Raw genomic sequence first — 24,361 nt, 5'->3', positions numbered from 1 at the left:
CTCCCCACCCCTTTCCTAGAGCTGGAAGGGAGCTACTTTATAGGGACAGAAGGCCACACCCCTGGTCCCTCCTTGGTCTGTCCCCATGTAAATAAGGACTCCAAATCCTCTCAGTTTGATTGGCCCAAAGAGTACTGACCTGATTGGTCAGAATAGAGCCACTCTGGTTGGTTGGAGTTACACAGCTCCGATTGGATGGGGAAAGCCTCAGTCCTATTGGCTGAAATAGGATTCCAGGAACTCCTTTGTAAGAAATGATTCAGACAGCAGACACAGGGCAGGTGGGCAGTTTAGTGCGGGTTTCTTCTTTAAGTGCAGTTTGCATGCAGTTTGTGTAGAAATGGCTGCTCGGCTCCGTGTGTGGTGGTTTTTGTTTTTACAATTTAGCCCAGTTAGCCACCAGGAGCCCTTCTTACTAGGTGTGTTCTTTTTCAGGGTTCACAATAGAAATCACTCAGTGCAAAGAACAGAGAAAAATGATTGAAAAAATATTAAAGCCTCAAAAACTGGTAGGATAATGTCAGGCATTCCAACATACAAGTAAAAGGAATCTCAGAAGGTGCAGAGACAGAAAAAGGGACAAAAATATTTGAAGACTGCATTGGAAAGAAGTGGTGTTTGGGGACATCCAACCAAGGCCTAGAGAGGACTGGGAGCCTCCAGTTTACTCCCTTTGGTATTTAGCTACCCTATAAAGACATGCAATTCAGCATAACCAAGGTGACATACAGTCTTAACAGTCCACCCCATGTCAACTTGGCATCCATATACACCTCCGTAAAACATACTTAAAATTCAAATTAAAAAAATCATACTTCTGCCTTATATGGTACAACCTTTTCTCCAAAAGAGGATACAAAGGCTTTTTTGTCCTTGTGTGACATTTATGCTTCCTGATCGTTACTCTAGTTCATACTTCCCTTTTATATCCTGTTATTTAAGTACTGAGATAAAAAATTAGCACCTTGTTGGCTGTTAGGGGGATAAAAGAAGGAAATTAAATATTTTTTAATTTTATGCAAACATCAAAATGAGGTAATACTTATAACTATCATGATCTCATTTCTGTAACTGGTCATGTGGTCATAACAAGTATCTATAATTGCCATCTTCTACTCATTGCACGTTCCCCTTGCCTTCAGGAAGCATCTGCACTGGTCATGGTTCCTTTCTGCTGGGTTTACCCAAACATTCCTGAAGAATCTAGCTCATTAGAACTTCTGACTGGATTGGGTGGTTGTAGTTTTCCACTGGCTTGAGTAACCAAGGTCTTGAGAGTACTAAGTGGTCTCCTAGGATCTGTTGCATGCCATACACACTCCTCTTATCCCCATTGTGTAGCAGCAACCCAGTTTCCCCTGGACGGTCGGGACCAATCATCACAGCCAGAAGAAAGCCTTTCTGTTGTCTCAGTGTTAGGAAGAGTCAGAGTGGCCAGGTGGCAACATCAACTTCTGGTTGGATGAAATCATTGTCACCTGGTAGAAGCGTTGCTTCCTTTAGAACTAAGATCTCTATATAAGCAGGGACAGGAAGCAAAATTTTTACCAGTCAATTACTAAGCATAATAGTGAGAGGAGGTACTCCCATTCCCAGCCCTTGATAACTGGACCCGTAAATCCCAGCTATGGGGGAAACCGCATCATATATTGGATGCTGATTTAGAGTGTATACCACATCCTGGAGGACCTTGCCCCAGGATGCTACCATCTACCTAGTACCATAACCAAGCCTTCAAAAAGCCATCCACTGAGAGGATTTCCCTTCACCACTCTCCACTTTCAGGTGGTGCCTGCATATCAAGCAGAGCCCGAGTTTTCTTCAGGCAGCTGGTCATGGGAACTTCCCATGGAGTAGATGACATGGTCATGAGGAAATCACACAGCAACTTGTGCCTTCAGGATCTTCTAGAGCCCATTTTCATACAAATTGCTTCCACTTGATGATGGAGTGCTGCTGTGCACCCAACCTCATGACCTAGTGGAGCAGACACTTCATGATGAACAGCTCAGGTCACATGAGAACCCACTGGCCCATGGTCAAGCATTCAGGTTTGGGTTAATGTGTTTCTTATTTGTTTCTGACTATTTTAAAATAATTATAGATTCATAAGAAGTTGCAGAAATAGTACAGAAAGGCTCCATGCATCCTTTACCCAGTTGTCCCAAAGGTTGCAAATAACAATCATATAATACCAAAACCAGGGGATTGGCTTGGGTACAATCCAGAGTTCACTTAGATTTTTATCAGTTTTACATGCATTCATTTGTGTGTGTGTATGCGTACGTAGTTCTATACAATTTTATCATGTGTCAATTTCTGTAACCACCACCATCAATATACAGAACTGCTCTATCACCACAAACAGCCCTGGTGCTTTTCCTTTACAGTCATATTTGCCTCTCTTCTCTCTCTTCCCCACTCTCTCCCTAACCCCTGGCAACCATGAACCTGTTCTCCATGTCTATCATTTTGCCATTTTGAGAGTGTGATATAAATAGAATCCTACAGTGTGTGGCCTTCGGAGGTTGTCTTCTTTGCTCGTCATAATGACCTTGGTGTCCATCCAAGTTGTTGCATGCATCAGTAGCTTCTTCCTTTTTGCTTAACCATTCACCCATTGGAGGATATTTAGTTTGTCTCCAATATTTGGCTTTTTCAAACAAAGCTGCTATGAATATCCATGCACATTTTTTTTGACATTAGAATTGTTTTATTTGTGATAAAATGCACATAACATAAAATGTACCATCTTAACCACTTTTAAGTGTACAGTTCAGAGGCATTAAGAACATTGGCATCATGTCACCACCATCATCTCCAGAACTTTTCATCTGGCACAACTGGAACTCTGTGCCTGGTAAACAGCAGCTCCCCCCTCGCTTTCCTCTCCGGTCTCTGGCAGCCACCAGTCTACTTCCTGTCTCTATGAGTTTGGTTACTCAAGGTTCCTCATATAAGAGGAATCATATAATTTCTGTCCTTTTGTGACTGGCTTATTTCACTTAGCATAGTGTCCTGACCTCAAAGATGGTGCATGTTGTAGCCTGAGTCAGAATTTCCTTCCCTCTTTAAGGCTGAATAATATTCCATTATATATATATATTGTTTATCCATTCATCTGTCAACAGATCTTTTGGCTACTGTGAATAATGCTCCTCTGAACATGGGGGTACAAATATTGTTTTGAATCCCTGCTTTCACTACTTTGGGATGTATACCCAACGCGTACGTGTTTTGTGTGCATGTGCTTTCATTTCTCTGGGATGCATGCCAAGCAGTGAGATCTCTAGACTGTATGGTTAGTGTATGTTGAGTTTTTAAGAAACTGCCAAACTCTTTTCCAAAGTGGCCATACCATTTTATATTCCCACCAGCAATGTGTGAGGGGTCTAGGCCCTGCACATTCTCAGCGGCACTTCGTATTATCACTTTAAAAAAGTTTTTTTTAGCTGCTCTAATAGTTGTGTAGTGATATCTCATCATGGTTTCAATTTACCTTTCCCTGGTAGCTGATGGTGTTGAACTTCTTTTCATGTGCCTGTTTGCCATCTGTATGTCCTCTTTGGTGAAATGGTTTCTCACTCCCTAGTTGGATTGTTTGGCATCTTTTACCATTGTTTTGAGGGTTTTTACGTATTTTAGATATCAGTACATTTTCAAACAGGTTGTTTGCAGATATTTCTTCCCAGTTTGTAGCTTGTCTTTTTATTCTTTTAACAGGGTCTTTTACCAAGCAAAAGTCTTTAATTTTGTTGAAGTCCAGTTTGCTGATGTTTTCTTTTATGGATGAAGTATAGAAATATTACTGATTTTTGTATATTGATCTGATTGCATACAAAAACTTTGCTGAACTCATTTACTCTAGTAGGTTTTTAATGTATATATTTCTTAGGACTTTCTATATATAAGATCATTCCTTCTGTGAATAGAGATAGTTTTACACTTTCAGCCAGCTAATTAACATCTTAGGCTAATCTGTTACGCTCTCCCTTTCACATTGCTGCAGCACCCTGAATCCTGCCCCTCTCCTGCTCCTAACAGGAGGACCTCACAATTGTCTTACCACAGTTAGGAAACTTTCTGTACCATGCTTAAACCTCAGACTTATTAGAGACTTCAATTAAAAACTCTGAACTACCCCAGCTGGCATGACTCAGTGGTTGAGCATCGACCTATGATCCAGGAGATCGCAGTTCAATTCCCAGTGGTTGTGGGCTTAATCCTGGGGGGTAGGGGGAGAGGCAGCTGATCAATGACTCTCTCATCATTGATGTTTCTATCTCTCTCTCTCTCTCCCTTTGTCTCTCTGAAATCAATAAAGACATATGTAAAAAAACAAACAAAAAAACCCTTCTGAACTAATATAGTTCTTTTTTTGTTTTGTGAGTCCTCACCAGAGGATGTTTTTTCCATTGCTTTTCAGATAGAGAGTGGAAGGAAGGGAGGGAAGAGCAAGAGAAATATTGATGTGAGAAAGATACATTGACAGGTTGTCTCCCGCAGGTGCTCCAACTGGGGGCAGGGAGGGAACCCTCAGCCCACGTATGTGCCTTTGACCAGGAATTGAACCCAAGACCCTTTGGTGCACAGGCTGACCCTCTAACCACTGAGCAACAGCAGCCAGGGGTTAGTATATTTCTTTTATTTGAGTATATATAGAGGAAGTGAGAGAGAGAGAGAGAGGGAGGGAGGGAGATTTGTTGTTCCACTTACTTATGTATTCATTGGGTGATTCTTGTATGTGTCCTGGCTAGACATCCAGTCCGCAACCTTGGCGTATTGATACTACGCTCTAACCAACTGAGCTACCTGGCCAGGGCCTGAACTAATATTTTTTGTTAGTGAGTCAAATCTCAAAAATGAGACTGGAGAGTATCAAGCAGGATATGCTGTTACTAATTTATGGTCTCTCTAGAACATAGTCGTCTACGTGAGGGTAAAACCAGCCCAGATGGTAGAACTTGTTACTCTTACTATGTATAGTTTGTTGACTAACCAGAGACCAGGGAATAGGCATACACATAGATAGCAGATGTACTCGAGATCAGCACATGATTTTGAGATGCCTTGAAAACAAATGTTTCCTGATCTCTGCTAGAATCCTCACCAAAAATGGACTACAACCTAAGGAACTCACAGATTCACTCCTACTTCCTAGAGAGGGGGCTATTATAAGGGCGGAGGCCCATGCAAAAGAGGTAAGATGCAAGTGAAAGGAAATGCTCTAGCAAGATATTATGGCAAGCAAGTGGCCTTAGCCAAGGTGAGGTTCCTAACGAGGAATCCAAAGAGGCCGTTATAAGATATCAGTGGTTAGCCCCTATTTGGGGGGTGGGAGAGGGAGGCAGTGGGGTGGGGGGTGGAGTTAATAATTGGACCCTTTCACTCAGGTCATCTCTGGCGCTCCCAAGATGGCCACTTGGTGGCACCAGATGATTTCAAATGGATTATCAGCTAACTTCCATGAAACTACCCATCATAGTACAAATTGGTTACTCTCATAAATTAACATTAGTAAATAAACTTTTAAAAGACAGATTTTTAACAGGTTATCTTTAGGTTATGTGTCACCTATAAACATAATCCTGGAAAAAAATGGAAAGGTGGGACATGGCCAGGAACAAAAAAGCCTCAAGGGTCCTTGGACACCTTGAGGTGAATTTTATCCAGCTTCCACCCTTCATGAGAGTTGAATGTATTTTAGTGATTATATGTCTGTTTTGAGGATGGGTTGAAGCATTTCATTGCTGAAAAACTACAGTCCTTACAGTCACTAAAAGCTGATTTTGTGTTTCCAGCCTGGGGCACACACTTTACAACAGAACTCCATAAGGCACTAACCCTTACTCAAAAACTATTCTGCCTTTACCTTCCACAATATTCTGGAAAGGTTGAAAGAACCGATGGCGTTCTTAACTTAAAATTAGCAAAACTTTCAGAAACGTGCTAGCTCCCTGGCCAAAGGTATTGCCAGAAACCCATATGGCCATATGGTTCACTCCCTTGAGGATACATCAATTATCTCCCTAAGAAGTGATAACTGGAAGGCCTGTTTATTTAGTGATTTATTTCAATGCTAAACTCTACCTGGCTGCGTGCACACATGCAAAATATTACAAGTGATTCATGTACCATACCCAGTGCTATCATCGATAGATGAAGGCCACCTTCCCACAGAATCTTCCTAAATAGCCTCTTTATGATCTTCAACCATGAGATTTTGTCTATTGGAAGAGACATCAGAGAAAACTGTTCTTGAACCTCATTGTATAGGACCTTACCAGGTACTGCTAACAAATACAGCAGTGAGACCCTGGGCAGTCCATTTTCAGTCCATATTTCACAACTAAAGAAGTTCAGAATCAACGCAACTGGAAGCCTACTCCAAGAGAGCACTTCAAACTGAGATTTCTCCAAGCTACTCTGGAAGCAACAGATCTTCAGAAGTGTACAAACCGAAGATCTTTGGAGCAAATAGATGACCTCAGTTAGTGGATAGCTTCTGCCCAAGATGTCAGACCAAGACCTGTGTTGAAGTCCTGTTTTGTTTTTCATCTGCTTGCTTGGAGTTATTGTTCTCATTTCTATGAATCCCTGGTGGTCATCACCTGTCATAATGGCCCCTTTTTTCTTTCCTCTTTACTGTAATTGTCAGGTCAAAACACACTCATTCCAACACCATTCTTAGATCATTCCAAACGGTAGCCACTGCTCTTGATCTTACCAGTGCTGGATATACCACCCATTGCCAGACCACCATGATAAATATATGTGAACAGTTCTGGTCTTATCAAATGAAACTATAGGGAATTTTAGCCAATGGTTTTTCAACTTGCACCTACAGGGGCAAATGACCTTGAACAAATCAACCTATGGCTAGTATCTCTCCCAGAAAAGAGCCAATTATTACAATCTATTGGTCAGACCCCAGGTAATTCTAGACTTGAACTCAAGCTTTGCAAGGTAATGGGTCAGTTATCACCTGAAAGAAACTAATAGAGACCCGAACATGTCACACAGCAAGTATAAAGCTTTTGTTCAATCTTACATAAACAACTCCTTTTTCCTGGATCTCTATGGGCCCTACTGGATTCTACTTCCTTGTAGCCAGGTCAACTGGTCTTGTTTTCCTCAGACTAAAAACTCATGCAGTTTAGGAATAGTATTTGAAAACCTGTCTATATATAGAAACACTTATTCTAAGTCACCAGTGTTGGGAAATCCAACTCAGGCAGGAGCTCCGCAAGGAGGCCACCCTTGTCAGGCGCTCTACCTCAGGGAATTGCCAACTCACTGTTCAGTGAACAATTGGAGCAGTATTTCCAATGGTGGGAAACAAAAAGACTGTAAGAACCATCACTGCCTCTGGCAGAAATTATCAATGACAGCACCTGTTCCCTTGATGGAAGATGTGCAGATCTGCCTCAGCTTACTGGCACAAGCAGTTGTGAGCAATTGTATAAACTTCTTATTGACTAATTGTGGTAGCATCTGGGCCATTGCTCTTACTTCTCGCTATGTGTGGATTGATGGAACAGGCATGCTAGAACAGGCTCTATATCACCTTAAAAAATGCTACTTGGCTCAATGCTTCTGTACAACTGTTGTCTCATCAGTTGAGTGCCATGATGATGCAACAACATAAAAGATCCAAAAGACCTCATAAGTTTACTGTGGACAACTGAACAATCCCCAAGTGGTGAAGATCTGGATCTCTGAATTGGTCAGCCTCTCTCAAGCAAGAGAATGGCCAACAGGGGGAACTGAGGGACTTAATATTCCAGTGGACAGTAGATACACCACATATGACAATAGAACTCTGACCTGCACCTTTGCAGCAACCAACCTGAAAGCCAAACCACGGCCTCTGCGACTGTCAGCTCACAACAGGCACAACTTAGTCAAAGACTGCTAGTTCTCCTACTTTTGCCCCCAATTTCCAACTTAGGACCAACCTTAGAAAGCCAAATATGCTCCCAAACCAATCACATAAGGTGCCTGCTCCCTCCAGCATTCTGTGCCAACGACCTAAATTAGGGCATACCTGAAGCTTCCTTCCCCCCCCCCCCCCCCCCCCCATTATAAAGCTTTATTATTCTCTGTATGCCTCTGGTTCTCTGCCAAATGCAGGTGGTAGTGGCTGATTCCTTGCTATAGCACGTTCTGAATAAATAGCCTGTTTGTTCTCATTTGGGGTCTTCATTTATTTCCAGAAGTGCAAAGTCCTTCATCTAATAGGAGAAGACTGAGACCCAGAGAGTATCATGCATGGGACCTCACTCCCAAATGGCTTTGGAGTATTTGGGTCTTGAGGCACAGATTCATGGCATCTGTCAACACCCATCTTTCATTTCTTCTTTGGTAATAGAATCTCCAAATTTTAGCTGGGCTCATTGCTGCCTAAGGAAAAAGACTTCAATTTCCAGCCTCCCTTGCCATCAGGCATGGGTCCATGTCTAAGCTGACAGTGGTCTCTAGGCAGAAGTGGTATATTGCAGTTCTTTGTTGAGGGATGTCTCAAGTACAGTCTTAACATTTGTGACTTGTTTATTTGAATAACAACTGAAGCAGCATTTTCACATTGATTTGAGTGTGTGTGCTTGTGTAATAAAGAACTTGATAGACCTTTGTCCCTGGTTCCTGGGAGGTAACCTCTAAATCTTTGGAATTCCCTGAGTAATATTCCTAGTGGGCCTCTGAAACCACATCTCATAGTTTATGCCAAATAGTTTGTGCTAATGAGATGACTCAGGATGGGGGCGGGCCATGTCAGAAAGACGACCCAAATGATGAGAAGGCTAGGACATTGAGCCATATACTATCAGCCCCACCTCCAGGGAGGGGAGGGGCACTGGAGATTGAGTTCAATTTAGTGGTCAATCAACCATTCCAAGATAATAAAATGCCAATAAAAACTCTGGCAGAGGCTCTGGTGAGCTTCCCTGGTTGAGCTTCCCTGGTGAGCGTCTCTGCTTATTGTTACACATCGATATGCCAGCAGGGTAATGTGCTCCTGGAAAAGATGGAGGCCTCACATTTGGGATGGTTCCAGATCTCACCTTATATGTCTCCTCTTTATGCTGGTTTGATTTGTATCTTTTTGCTATAATAACATTATAATAAATATAGTACTTTCCTGAGTTCTGAGAATCGTTCTAGAGAATTAGAGAACCTGAGAGAGTAATGGGAACTCACAAATTTGTAGCTAGCTGGTCAGAAGTTGTTCACCTAGGGACCCCCAAATTTGTGGCTGGTATCTGAAGTGAGAGCACCCTTGTCTGGCACTGTATCCTTAACCTGTGAAGTCTGGCCTACCTCTGGGTAGTTGGTTTGAGAAGTCATGGTAACACTACAAAATAAAATAGCAATGCATTTTTGTGTACACACTTCACTCCCCAAAGATGGAACAATGGTAATCTATATTTAAATCTGAAAAATAATTACAGGAAGCAACATTGTATTTTTCTAAGAAAATATTTAATTGGTAGTTTTCTAAAAGGAATGCTTTTCATCTAGTATGATAGTGTAAAGTCAATCAGAAGCACAGAGAAAACCTGGGCAATACAAGTTGTTTTTCAAATCAACAAATGGTTAGCAAGCACATATAGTGTGCTCCTTTCTCAGAGGAAGTATGGGAAATGACCTGAAGTGGCTGATAATTTGGCTCAGGAGATAAGGGCAAGATGATACACAACAAATGATTTAAATAGGTCAAGACAGTGATAAGAACTACCCCAAGTCCAAATAGCGGTCATTTAAAAATACGTATGCAAACAAAAAATGCTTGTTCAACTGCAAATGAATAGATATGGCTTTGAATCTGTATTCAAGAGACTTCTTCCCTGAGGGACCATCTGAACAGGTTCTGACTGATTATTAGTCTTTAGATAAGTCAAGAGGGCATCAGGCTGTTGGAGCAGCATGGGCAAACACCTATAGGCTAGGAAGTGTGGAGGCACGTTTGAGGTATGGCAAGCAAGCTCTTTTGTCTGAAATAGGGGTTCTTGTCAGGAGCAGCAGCAGGTTAGGGTAGACTGAAGAGGGCATCAAATGCCAAACAGAGGGGTGAGGATTTATCCTGTAGGCAGTATGAAGGCTTTCAGAAGGGGCAGTAGGTGCACAATAATGGTTAATATGGCAGAGATACACAAGGAGGGACCAATTTTATACCCAGACTAGCTACAAAGTTGTTGCAGGCATCCAGGTGTATAAAGTAACTTCAGTGGGGGTTATGGAAGAACACTGGGGGAAAAGGTGAGATAAAGCAAATTAAGCTATTACTAATGTAAAATATTTGCTACTTCTGCTCCTATGAAAGCTGGCTCTCTGGGAAGAAATGCACATGATTTTTAGCCTTATAGACTGGCATCCTGATCTCAGTGGCCCAGATGGCTCCTGTGCATCCCACCTGCCTGCTTCCCTCTGCCTTGGCCAACCTCTTGGATCCCTAGATCCCGTCTGTCTACATAGACTCACTTTAAACTGATTCTCTGAATTCTGGGCTCAGCCTCCTCATCTGGACTTTAAATGCTTGAAGGACTGTTCTAGTAGAAGCTGTTTGTTTTGTTTTTTGTTAATTCTCACATGAGGATATTTTTTCCCATTGCTTTTCAGAGAGAGTGGAAGGGAGGGAAAGGAGGTGGGGAGAGAGAGAGAGAGGTGGGGAGAAAGAGAGGGGTGGAGAGAAACATCAATGTGAGAGAGACATCGATTGATTGCCTCCCGAACACACCCTGATCAGGGGCAGGGAGTGAACCCTCAACCCAGGTATGTGTCCTTGACTGGGAATTGAACCTGCAACCCTTTGGTGTATAGGCTGATGCTATAACCACTGAGCCACGCCGGCCAGGGCCAAGCTCTTTTTATCAAGATGTCTCTGGTCTATAGCAGCTCCTGGTCTTGACTTCTTGACAAAAGTTGCTGAGGCAACATAATATGAACTTGAGACCCAGTAAGCTTAGGGGTAACTATTACAGACAATAAAATGTAATACCAAAGATACACAGGTAAATTGAAGTAACAGATATGATAGAAAACTTAATTTAGCAATAGTTAGTGTATCTGTATATTTGATTTTTTAAAGAACAGTTTTATTTATATACCATAAAATTCTCCCCATTTTATATGCACAGTTCAACAATTTTTAGTAAATTTACCAAACTGTTCAACCATCACCATAGTCCAGTTTTAGGACACCTCACCACCCAAATAAGATTCCTTGGAACATTTGCAGTCACTCTCAATTGCCACTCAGCCCCAGGTAATCACTAATCTACTTGGTCTCTAAAGATTTGCATTTCCTTGACATTTCACATAAATGAAACTATACAATATATGGCCCCTGGCACCTGGCTACTTTCACTTAGAATAATGTTCTTGAGGTTTTGAAATTTTTATAATTCCCATATTTCAGTGATTTTAATACTTAAAAAGTTTTCATTTCATTTCAAAAACTCCAGTTTAGTAGCATAAAGTTCTAATAAAACAGGTTTTGTGGGGGTTTCCTGCTCAAACTTAAAAATACCACTGCATTGCCTCTTAGAAAAAGGTAACATGCATTAGAGAGAAAGAAGTGCATGGGGGTCTTGTGCAGGGAAGGCCTTCAATTTCTAGGTCCCCAAACTACAGCTGTGAACCAGGGGAGGCCCAGGCCAGTGCAGGCGAGGGCGTGGCACTTTCTGAAGATCACTTAGCTCTAAAATATGGTTGGGCTAGATCACTGGTAGATCTCTCAGCCTCCATTTTTGTCACCCAAATAACACCCCTCTCCCCTGACAGGATGGGGAGGCAGGACGCAAGTGTACTTATAAAAATAGTCCCCACCAGGTGAAAATCTCCACTTCCTTTCTGCTCTACTTTTATCAATCTCCAATCTGAAGGAACTTTCCTCACATGAAGCTCCTAGGGTTTCTCTTTTGGATGAAGCCTGATCATATACTGGAGCCTGAACTATATATTAGTGGTTTTTCCCAGTTTCACTAAATTCAGAGTCACCCTAGTACAAGTTCTCTGACATGCAAAAAGAGTGGGACACCCAGCAGAGGCTTTCCCACATGCATTTCATTCCCAGGGTATGTAGCTTGTAGGATGAGTTCACTGACGTTTATCAAAGGAAGGGGTTTGCCTGAGGGCTCTCTCATATTCACCATGTCCATAGGGTTTTTCTCAAGAATGAATTATCTGATGATCAATGAGGGATGAGCTCTTACGGAAGGCCTTCCCACATCTGCTGCTTTCACAAGGCTTCTCTTTAGTGTGTGTTCTTGATGCTTAGTAAGGGAAGATGTATTGCTGAAGTCGTTTACCACACCTGCAGAGTTCCTCTCCAGTATGTTACCTGATTTTTTTCCTAGAACAATGTGACTGAAGGGCTTCTCCCCAATATGATGCTGACTAAAGCCTTTGCAAATTCATTGCATTCACATGGTTTCTCTGACTTCTTTCACACGGTTTCTCTGATGTTTGATGAAGGAGGAGGTGTGACTGGAAGCCCACTTTCCCTCTTGACATCCACAGCACTTTTCTTCAGGATGTCCTACCTGATGTTGAACAAGATGGGTCCTCCAAGTCTTCCCTCATGCATGACACTTACAGGATCTCGCTCCAATATCTATTCTCTGAGGTTTAGTGACATGTGTACTTCAGCTGAAAGCCTTCCTATCTTCGCTGAATTCACTGTGGTTTTTTCCTAGTGTGAATTTTCTGATGTTTAATAAAGGATGAAGTGTGAGCAAAGCCTCTCCCACACTCGTTACACTTGTAGGGTTTCTCACCAGTATGATATCTATAATGTTGAGTGAGAGATGAGCTCTGGCTGAAGGCTCTCCCACATTTATTACACTTGTAGGGTTTCTCTCCAGTATGAGACCTATAATGTACGATGAGAGATGAGCTCTGGCTGAAGGCTCTCCCACATTCCCTGCATTCATAGGGCTTTTCTCCAGTATGAGTTCTCTGATGTTTAATAAGGGATGAAGTATGACCAAAGGCTCTCCCACATTTATTACACTTGTAGGGTTTCTCTTCAATATGAAACCTATGATGTAAGACAAGAGATGAGCTCTGGCTGAAGGCTCTCCCACATTCATTGCACTCATAGGGCTTTTTCCCATTATGAGTTCTCTGATGTTTAATAAGGGATGAAATATGAGCAAAGGCCTTCCCACATTCACTGCACTCGTAGGGCTTTTCACCAGTGTGAAATCTCTGACGCACCTAAGTTCTGACTGGAAATGGAAGGACTTCCCGCATTCATTACAGGTACAAGATTTCTTCCCTGGATGAGTTCTCTGAGAGTTATTTCTCCCTGAAGTCTGTCTGAATTCTGTATCGTATGTATAGGATCCTTCTCCAGTAGGAATATCACATTGGTTAACAAGGACTGATCTTAAGCCTAAAGCTCTCCCTAATTCACTGCATTCATGATCTCCCCTAAGGGTGGTAGCAGACTTGTGAGTGAGTGACATTTCTTTCAGATGTCTCTCCTGTTTTTCTGGATGTGTCTCTAACTGGTCATCACAACCACAGGTTGCCTTCAGTTTGGAGGACCAGAATGCATCTCTACTGTGTTTTTCCACTGATGCTATCTGGAATAATTCTTCTTTGGAACTTCCCTGACTTAATAATGATTCCTTGGCTTTAGGCCTTCTCTCCCAGTCTAGGGGGGGAAAAGAGACATTCTATTATTACCTGTTTTCTTTGCCAAGAGGAAGTGAAGTCCTAGAATGGATATGGGATAATTAACCTTTAAAATAATATCTAAAAGAGGTGTACAATTTCTTCCAAGAATGGTATATGTCTGAGGAAGGTTTTGGAGGTGTCAAACATAAGAGATAAGCAGGTGATTGGAGATTAGGCAAACCTGAGAGAATAGTGTTTGGAGTCTAAGTACATGAGGTAAATCCAAAGACTGTAAAGATGAGAGAGGAGTAGGAAGATGTCCGCCCACCTGAATGATCCAGGATTAATCATATCTGGATCATTCAGGTGGGCCCAATCTAATCATGCATCCTTAAAATGGGAGAACATTTCTTGGCTCAGTCAGAGAGATGTGGTGTGAGAAGGATTTGACCCATAATTCATGGCTCTGAAGGTGGAGGAAGAGCACCATGAGACAAGAAATGTAGCAGTCTCCAGAAGCTGAGAAGACCCTTCAGTTTAGCCAGCAAGAAAATGAGGACCTCAGTTTTACAACTGCAGGAAATTGGTTCTGCCAACAATTCAAATGAACAGATAAGAGATTCTCCCATAGACACTCAAGGAAGGAATGCAGCCCTGCTGATACCTTGGTTGTAACTGTGTGAGACCCATGCCATACTCTTGATGTAGGAACTGTGACATAATTGTGTTGTTTAAAGCCACTAAGTTTGTAACAATTTGTCTCAGCAACAATAGAAAGCTAATACAATAATAATGACACTTCCATAGAGGGAAATAACTGGTGAGGCTTAGCCAGTGCTCCCAGAGGCCAGATTCTGAACCGGTCACTCTCATGTGGCTCCTGGGAATCTGAATGTCTAACAAGTTCCCCAAGATTCTGAAACACAGCCACATTTGTAGACCACTGTAAACAGACATATTGATCATGAGACTAGATCCAGACATCAGACCCTTGCTTTCATTCTGGAAGGAGAAAAGATCGATAAAGTATTAATACAGAGGAGATGAGCAGAGATCAGCATCTTCCCTCTCTGTCCTCTATTCTAGGTTCTTGTGATAACCCTCAGACTGTGGTCTCAGGATTTTTGAGCACTACTTTCCTAAGCTTTAACTCTGGCCTGAAGCTATGATTCTGCTTCAGAGATGGCACAGATTGTTATTCCTTCTAGTATGCTTGGACTATACATGGCAGTCAGGAGAGCTTTGAGTCCAGAATTCTGCCCCAGGAGTGGAGCTCATGAGGTACTCTCAAGCCACCTAGGAATAAATAATCCTAGAGATATGCCATTAACAGCTTCCAAGGAGCAGTTCTTGTTCCTGGAAACACCTGGTGCAGCTCAGCTTAATCAAGCTTGAAGTATACTCACCTTGATCTCCCTGACATCATCTGTTTGTCCTGGCCTATGAACTTTTAATTTCTGGGCTACTGAATTGTTCTGTTTGATCCCGTACTAGCCCCCATAATCCTGCTAATATAGGATTGCTTGGCCACATACAACTGTTGATCCTTAGGTTCCACCTAACATTGACTGTGTGACATCCAGTGATGGTGTATAGCACCAAGACCCTGGAAGAGGTGGGCAGAGTCAGGTATACCAGGAAGAGTAAACACTAGAGGAAGAAATGAACATCTCTTCTTCTGACACCAGAGATAATTACAAAAGCCTACAAGTACTCAAAGTACTGGAGTTAAGGGCTCCTGGCAAGTGGACTAGTCTTCTCAAAGAAGTGCCCCTGACAAAGGATTCAGGGCAATTTCACACCCACACCTGGTCCTTACTATGTAATGCAGCTTAGGTCATACTCACCTGAGTGGGCACCTGCTAAGATTTCTCTCTCTAACATGCCTGGCTCTTCCCCTTCCTCCAACTGGCAGATCACATATGGTTTGGACACCAGAAGTCCTGATGGTAAAGAAAAGATCGTGTCAGCCTATGTTACAGGCCAAGGTTGTGGCCCCTGGTCTTGAGGGTGGAGAAATATTGTAGGTGTGGAGAGCCTCCAAAGAATGGGCAATGTGAAGTATCAGGGGGAAGAGCCATGAAACTTCTTCAATTTCGTATGGAGCAGGACTTTTCTGAGGAATAAGCAACAAAAATACTGTAACTCTGGGCCCCAAAGAGAACTGTAAATGTCTGATTCCAGAACCCCAGGGTGAAACTCAGCCAACAGGCCCAGACATTCCTAGCTTTTAAATACCATGGTAATAAACATGGCCTGATGGGCAGGCTTTGAAGGAGCTGAACTCACCAAGGGATGCCAGGTTCTTGAAGTTCTCCAGCATGACGTCCCTGTACAGGTCCTTTAGAGTACAGTCCAGATGTCCCCACTGCCACCAGGTGAATTCCACAGCCACATCCTTGAATGCCAACAGGCCCTGAAACACAGAAGACACTCTTGCACCCTTAGGAGCATACCATTGGCCTTGAGGAGGAGAGTGGAGGGTGTCTGAATGGAACCTGGGGATATGCAAGAAGGGATTCCGAGAGTTCCTGGCTAGCCCAATGCCAAGTTTTGGGATTTGTCATGTCAAAAATATTTTAAGTCACTCCAAGGGTTGAGCATCCCATTAATGTCCACCTATATCAACATCAAGCTGCTTAAAAATGTAGTCCAAGAATCAGGCCCACAGAGACATTCCTCTTAGGTGGGGGAGATAAATGCAATCCATTTCCTCATGAGGTTTATTCTCAGTTTAGTTGCATTTAATTAGAATCAATTAAACAACAGACATTAATAGCAGTGCATTTGAGAATGAAAAAGAATATTAATTCGAGTAATTTGTACTCTCAAATGCACTAGTATTAATAGTCTCCTAATTAAGTATTTTGAAAACTTGTGACCTATGATTTTAATGACAATTCTTACTAAGGCCAAATCAAATAATTGGGGGTTATAATAATTTATCCACATATCTGCAGCCAGCACCCAGTTCAGCTACAGTAAATCAAGTAGTCATCTAGTGAATCAATAGGACTTGTGAGTTTGATTAGCATGAACCCTCTCCACCAAAACCTAACTTTTTCAATTCCTGAATGGAATTGGGTCCCAAGTCACCACAAGATACAACTATTCTGTGGGTCCCAGCCAGAACTATCCTGTCGCCCTCTATAATAGCAATAGAACACCTCCCACATGACTTAGATTACACAGTAATCCATATACCACGAACTAAAAAGCAGATAAGTGAAGGTAGCATAAACTACCACTACTTTGCCCCCAAAATGTTTAAAAATCAAATCCCACTTAGACACTAAAGATTCCATAGGACAAGTCAAAGTAACAACTTTACATTAACAAAAGAATCCAAAATAATCAAATGAGGAAAACTCACTGCCATAGTAACCTCTTATTTGTTCAAAATATTCACTGCCCCTCCCCAAGGATATAACTTCCCATCCCATTGACCCAGGTGTGGTCCAATAATCATTCACAAGTGGGATGTGGAGGAAGTGACATGAGCTACTAGGAGCAAAAACTTTTAGAGCCCATGAGAGTTCTGCAATTGCTCTCTTCCCTTTGCTCTGAAAATGGTAAGTGATCCCAGAGTGAAGGAGGTGTGGGAAAAGCCACCCCTTGCGTGTGATGTGAGTGTAAGTCTCTGAGGGTTTGCTATTATCACAGCATAACTAGTCTAAACTGACTCATTAAAAAAACTGGTGCTCAAACTGGGGTTCTGTCCTAGCAGAAAGCCTAAAATATGTGACACTGGCTTCAGGGCTAGGCAATGAGGAAACTACTGGCAAGATGGCAGCCCCTGTAATGGGTGGTTAACTCTTTGGTGACACTGCTGCCTATAGTAAGTTGACAGATGAACAATGTAAGCATGGGCTTGTGATGTTATGAGAAGACGCTGGAAACGTTAGTAGTGTGAGTTGGTTGTTATTGACAGCATTGGACAAAATATTACAAGAGAAAAAATGAGCTTGAGAGTTTGCTGGTTTGCAAAATAAAAATGGAAGGCAAAAGAAAACGTCCAGAAGTTGCAGGAATTGCAAGGTTGGACATTTAACCAATTTTCACTTCCTACTGGTCAAAGACAACATAGATAAGACTTCTGCATGGCACTGAGTGATTAAAACTCAGTCTAATGACAAGGACCAAGTCATGGATGTGGTTATCAAACCTTTTGTTTAAACCTCTGGATAATTTCAGATGGATCCCAGTAAATTCTTTTGGTGGGACCAAATTGCTTAGAGTGACCAAAAGTATGGCTTTTCTAAGGGAACCCCAAAAGCCCCTAAAGAGAGGGGCATATTTCCAAAAGAACTGTGTATAAAGCTACTAACACATGGAGCTGACAGAAGCAAATACATAAAAAGCTGATTATGTTTTTGAGCATTACACTTGAATGTTCATAACCTGAAAATAATCCCTGGGCCATCAACCTACTCAAGCAAGATGTAAAAGCTGCTTAGCCCTCAAGAGCTTCTATTCCACTATCACCTTTGTCTGTGACCAAGGAGGATACTGCAAAGGAAGTGACTTCCAAGGGCAGAGCCAAAAGCGTAGGAAAACACTGGACTGAGAGCTCCACCCAGGAGCAGAACAAGGGCAGAGCCAAAGATGTCACCACCTCCGAGGTCAGTGAGCCTCACTAAGTGTGCCCAGTGGAACTTCATAACTGTCATGGCCCTGGGACTGCTGGGCACCTCCCATGCTTCCTCTTTCTGAATTGGGGTGTTTATTTTGGCTATCCTGTCCCCACTGTTCCACTGTATGTCATACATATGGACTCAGACAACTTTTCCTTTTAGTTCACAGGTCCCGATACTCAGAAACATCCAGACCTGATGTTAAGACTATCACACCACCCAGGACTTTCATCCTGATGCTTTGATTAGGATGGGGTTCTCTTTCTTGAGGAGAGATTTTATGTGGAGTAGGATAAGTGAATTTTGTAAGAACATAGGCAGGGGGAGACTAATTATTTGTTCAAAATATTCACTGCTTCTCCCTTTGGGTCCCTCACTATGTGAGGCTTACGAGGCTTATACTTCCCACCTAATGGACATGAGACTTGGACACATGACCTGCTTGGGACAACGGGTTGTGAGCAGAAGCTTGAAGAGCCATCTCCTGCTTCTCATGTTGTGCTGTCTCCCTGCCACAGAACAGCATATCCCAGAGCAGGGTTGATCCTTCGCCCTGAATCCCAGAGCAAAGAGAGTGGGAGCAGGGTCACGGCCAGCCCACTGCTGGTTTGTTAAAGAAGAAATACACCTTGGTTAGTGTGAGCCACTGAGATGCGGGGGGGGGGGGGGAGAGGGCTGATCTAGGCTAAGCTCTCTGATATACCGGTCTACATCAAGGCCAAAGAGGTTTAAACTATTACTCTACTAATTACTTGAGAGGATTCCTTATAGGTGGGGGTTTCCTCCATTGGCTAGAAAATTAAATATGTCTATCATCAAGCTAAAATATCACTAAACAACCATCTTGGATGCATTCACAGCCCTCCACCTGGTGCTCCCTCCACTTCCAGCCTACCACAGCCCAACCTGAATCCACCTCTGGCATCCATCCCCATTAGCCCCATCACAACGGAAGCTGACAGGGACACAATTCCATTTGCTAGAAGACTCCAACAACCACAGGAGGTAGTCACATAGCTGAGTGGTTAAGATCTTGAAGCCAGATAACCTAGTTGTGGAACTAGGCTCCTTTCCTCACTAGCTAGATAACCATAAACAAGTTACTTTATGTCTCTGTGCCTTGCCTTCCTCAGTTTACCTCTGTGTGCCTCAGTTGCCAGTCATCAAAATGGGATGTTTTAAAGATGAAATGAGTTAGTGTAAATAAATTGTGTAGGATAGTTATTGACGCATACTTGATTGTCAGTAAGTGCTATTATTTTTTCATCATTATCACTAACAGGATTTTTCTCATTTTACTGCTGGTATAACTAATACATTGCGTTTATGTGATTTTTCTAAGGTCATACAGCCAGGAAGTAGTGAAGTTTGTTTCCTCACTAATTGGGGAAGGTAACATTTGAACAGGGACCCAGCCTCTAACGGCCTCCTCACCTGTCCACACCCTCAGAACCTCCCTGTCCCCTCTTCTCCACGAGCCTTCCCCGCTCTCTCGAGCACAGGCTGGTTCTCCTTTCCCCAAACCATGATGGGTTTGTGCACATCGTCCGTGTCCTTGGGTTGTGCATATGTGCATATAAATTCTTTGGTTACTCTCTCCCCCTCCACCCATCTGCCCTCCTCCATCCCTCTGACATTCGTCAGTCTCATCTATGCTTCCATGTCATTGAGTCTATTTTGTTCATCAGTTTATTAAGTTCTTTAGATTCCATGTATAAGCGAGATCATGTGATGTTTGTCTTTTGCTTCCAGGCTTATTTCACTTAGCATAATTTTCTCCAGGTCCATCCATACTGTCCCAAAGGGTATGAGAGTCTTCTTCTTTACAGCTGCGTAGTATTCCACAGTGTATATATCCCACAGTTTTTTAATCCACTCATCTACTGATGGGCACTTGGGCTGTTTCCAGATCTTGCCTATTGTAAACTGTTCTGCTACGAACATTGGGGTACATATATTCTTTCTGATTAGTGTTTCAGGATTCTTAGGATACATTCCTAGGAGTGGAAACACTGGGTCAACAGGCAGCTCCATTTTTAATTTTTTGAGGAACCGCCATACTGTTTTCCATAGTGGCTGCCCCAGTCTGCATTCCCACCAGCAGTGTACTAGGGTTCCCCTTTCTCCACACCCTCACCAGCACACGTTTGTTGATTTGTTGATGGTAGCCATTCTGACAGGTGTGAAGTGATACCTCATTGTGGTTTTAATTTGCATCTCTCTGAAATTTCCCACTCTTAAATGTAGAATCTGAAAGACAGATCTTGATCCAGAGGCTCATGTTACACAGGAGAGTTAACCAACTGCTTAGCAGAGATGCCTCCTTCCCCACTCAGAGTGCTCTGGGATGCCACTGGATGTCAAGTGCTGTTAGGGGAGCTCTAGTTCCCAATAATCTGATAACTTTCCGCATTACCCCCAACAGTCCCTTTTGCTGCTTCTTCCTAGTCAGACACTTCTATGAGAACATGAACGGGTTTCAAGAGCTTTATGCTGCAAGAAGTCACTCTGCCTGGCTTGGGTAGCCCATATACTAAAACTGGAAAGACACAGAGAAGATTAGCATGGCCTCTGCAAGGATGACGGGCAAATTCATGACGTGTTCTATATTTTTAAACTAATCTCAGATCCTGACATTAAAAAGATTTTGGATGCTGAAAAAAAGTTACTCTCTAAAGGTTATATACTGTATAATCCTGTTTATGTGACACTCTGGGAAAAGCAAAACTAAAGGTAGAAAACAGAACAGTGGTCACAAGGGGTTGTGAGAATGCCTTGCCTATGGTAATTTAGGGTTTTTGAGTAAAAGGGGAGACTTGTTCCTGAAGTAGGATTTTATCGTATTCTTTGTGTGATCACCAGTCTTCCCTGAAGCTCTAGCTCAGTGGTTCTTAGCTTTAGCTGCTCATTAAAATCACCTGCAGATCTTTCCAAACTCTTGCTCCTCAGAGTGAGCCCTGGGCATCAATATGCATGTCTACAGCTCTTCGGGTGATTCCCACGCAGCAAAGGTTGAGAATCCCTGCGATGTCTCCAACCAGGGCCCTTCCAGCGGTACCAAGAAAGACAGGCAGGTGCGCGCTCAAGCTGCTGGCCCGTCGGGCGGCTCCCCAGTAACACACACCTGTATCCTAGGCTCTTCTAGCACGCAGAAATGTGCACACACCCTGCCTCAGGCCCAGCCCCGTCCTCGGAACCAAATTGGGAGTCTCTCTGGCTCAAATTTCAGAACCAAATTCCGGAAGGTGGGCAAAATGAAGCAGAAACAAGTCCCTTCCGAGCACCAAACGACTCGATGCCCCAGGCGGTGAAAACCAGAGGTAAAGGACAGCCCCAAGGATCGGAAAGCCACATGTCCCACCGGAGGACTGGAGGAACGTGACGCCACGCGTGGTCAGTACTTTCAGGGTGACCACAAGCCTGGGCATCCACAGCGGTTGTCTCTCCCGGTCGCGGCTATCGCACAGCGACGTCCCTCTCACTTCAGCACTGCCAGCCTTTCAGAGGCGTGTGCGTGCGCAGATTTTCATACGTCATATTTAAGTGCGCCGGCCGCTGAGACTTCTGGGGAATGTAGTCCGTGCCGTAGGCCGAGCATTGATTGGACGCGCAGGTGGCAGAGCCCTGTGCGCAGGCCCGTTGCCTCCCCGACCTGAAGAAGCGGTCTTCCTGGGTCCTGAGCGCGGTGTCGCAGAGGTGAGGGCTGCGGCCGTGTGTGTCTGAGATGCGGCGTGAGCGCAGCGGCCGTGAGAAGGGGACACTGAGGCCCTGGGGGAGGTGTTGTGGGAGTAGGACGGGGTGACACGGAACAGCCTGCCTCAGTGCGTGTGTGTGTGTGTGTGTGTGTGTGTGTGTGTGTGTGTGTGCGCTTTCAGGTACACCCACTATACACTGTCTGTCACATGCCAACTTTCAGGTTGGAAGTTCGAGTCTTCCGGCCAACGAAACCTTCAGGAGGCCTTCCTGAGAGACAGAAGACAGTTTTGTTCAGAAATGGTTTGCAGACCAGGGAGACAGAGCCTCTGGGATGAATCACAGGGGAGGTGGATCAGAGCTTTTAAAGGCAAAAACGACAAGAAGCTGACCGTTAAGGGGGTTGGCTGCAAAGGAAGCAAAGCCATAAGTATACACTATACATTTTCTGATGGATTAGAGCAACCGGGCTTTGTAGTTTCCGTTAATTCATGGTCAGCAGGTAGAGTTAGGAGGTATGGCCAACGGTTGTAAGTCAAGAGACATGGGCAGCAGGAGGTGTCGCAAGACTGGGACCGTTGCCTCAGTTTCCCTTGGAGCTCGTAAAACAAACTTGTAAAACAGGTAATGATTAAACAGACCGTACAGGGAGTGCGGTTTGTCATGTAGACAGAGTCAGAGTTCAAATTGCAGAGCTGCTTAGTCACTCAAGCAGAGCCAGAAATCAAACTGCATAAAGTTACAGATACTTGACCCCAAAGTTATGATATTAAAATACTCCACTCCTCCTGCCCCTTCTTCCCATTATGGGTGCTTACTAAAGATGGGTCGAACTGACACCATGTCTAGGGAGTCCCCCACTGCAGTCCCTCTTTCCCAGAAACCACCTCAGATCGACTGTTTAGCTCCCTACTTGGTCTCTATGTGAGTGACCACAGTGAAGGGGGGCTTCATGGAGGAGGTCCCATAGAGGACCAGGACAAGACACATAGGCAACATGATTGTGGGGGTCTGATCCAGGGACTGACGGGAATAAAACTATTTTGGGACAGTTGTTCTAGAGGACACATCCAGGACTAGAGAGAGGAAGGGACTAGTGGCAGGGAACCAGTTAGGAATTGTTGGTAGTGGCAGTCATCCTGAAGCAGGCTGTTATGAACCTCAGTCGTGATGGTGTCAGTGACAGGAAGAGTACAGATGACATTGCAAAAGAATAGTCAGAAGGACCTGGTGACTGACTAGATAAAGAAAGAGAGGGAGGTAGGAGTTTGAATTGGGGGCACCTGGGAGGATACTGGAACATCTGATAGAAATGTAAAACCAGGGAGAAGAGTTGATGTGGGGGACCGCATAGGGGAAGGTGGTTTTGAGGTGCTGGCAGAATGCCTAATTCAAAATTTCAGTCATTTGGAAATGCAAGGTGAGTTTGGAAGAGGTGTTGGGACTACGCTGGGAACCATCTCTGTAGACGTGGAAAGTGGAGTGCCAAGTGTGAATGGACTTTCTGAAGGACAGCAAGAAGAACATTGTACAAAGACAGCCTTGGGCAGCATCAGTGTTCCCAGGGCAAGGTTAGGAAAAAGAGTCATAGAGAGATGCAGTGTTAGTGGGAGGAAGAAAGTCAGGCTAGTGCATTATCAGAGCAGCTACAGCAACCTGAAGAAGCAGAAACTTGTCAAAACAGTGAAAAGCTGCAGAGAAATAGTTAAGGAGAGAAGGATTATTGGAAAGAGCTCAGAAAGGCATCGTTAATTTTTAAGCATGCCGTTTCAGGTGTGTGAAGGGTGGCAGGAGCAGAGTAACAATTCAAGAAGAATAGGTGGTGGTGATGCGGAGTGGTTAGGTGTGTATTACTCATCCAAGAAGCTTGGTCATGAAAGGAAAGCCTAAATGAGAACTGTTTGGCAAGAGGTAGGCCGTGGGATTCAGATAGAGGATGACTGTATCTGTTTGAACATAGGGGAAGAAGGTACTGGAAAGAAGGGAGATGCTGGAGAAAATGGGTAATGCAAGGTGCTGATTCTGAGCAGGAACAGTCGTGGAAAAGAATTAGCAAATGCAAATTCTGAAAAAATGCTAATCAATATCCTGTTTAATGGTGTTCCATTGTATAGATGAGCTGGATCATAAATTAATCAAATTTCCTATTTAGAAATTCAGTATATTTCAAATTTTTTCTGTATTATTTTAAGGATTAAGTGAGATAATACATGCAAAGAGCTTAGAAGGTTTCCACACACAGTACTAAACTGCAACACAGTGCCTGCCTTATTGACTTATGAGGGTGGAATTAAACTATCCTCATAAGGAGTACTTAGCACAGTGCCATTCCTGGATCTCAGTGTTTGTGGAGAAAACACTTTTCAATTTCTTGATAAAGGTTAGTGTTGCCCTGTTGGTGTGGCACGGTG

The 24,361-nt window shown here is 43.4% G+C and overlaps 1 protein-coding gene and 1 pseudogene across 1 annotated transcript; one reads left to right on the top strand and one right to left on the bottom strand.

Annotated features, from left to right (window-relative positions):
• Nucleotides 1-12,627: 12,627 nt before the first annotated feature.
• ZNF514 (zinc finger protein 514) lies at nucleotides 12,628-17,002 on the bottom strand. Its single transcript, XM_087823767.1, is given in 5 exon segments — nucleotides 12,628-13,217; nucleotides 13,220-13,660; nucleotides 15,471-15,566; nucleotides 15,913-16,039; nucleotides 16,997-17,002. Coding segments are annotated over 5 exon segments (1,260 nt in total).
• A 3,768-nt stretch (nucleotides 17,003-20,770) lies between these two features.
• Nucleotides 20,771-20,871, top strand: LOC148091696 (U6 spliceosomal RNA; annotated as a pseudogene).
• Nucleotides 20,872-24,361: the final 3,490 nt, after the last annotated feature.

The sequence above is a fragment of the Miniopterus natalensis genome, chromosome 13 (genome assembly GCF_054644295.1).
Source record: "Miniopterus natalensis isolate mMinNat1 chromosome 13, mMinNat1.hap1, whole genome shotgun sequence".
NCBI classification, from domain to species: Eukaryota; Metazoa; Chordata; class Mammalia; order Chiroptera; family Miniopteridae; genus Miniopterus; species Miniopterus natalensis.
Note: the sequence above shows the minus strand (reverse complement) of the source record. Positions and strands in the feature narration are given on the sequence as shown.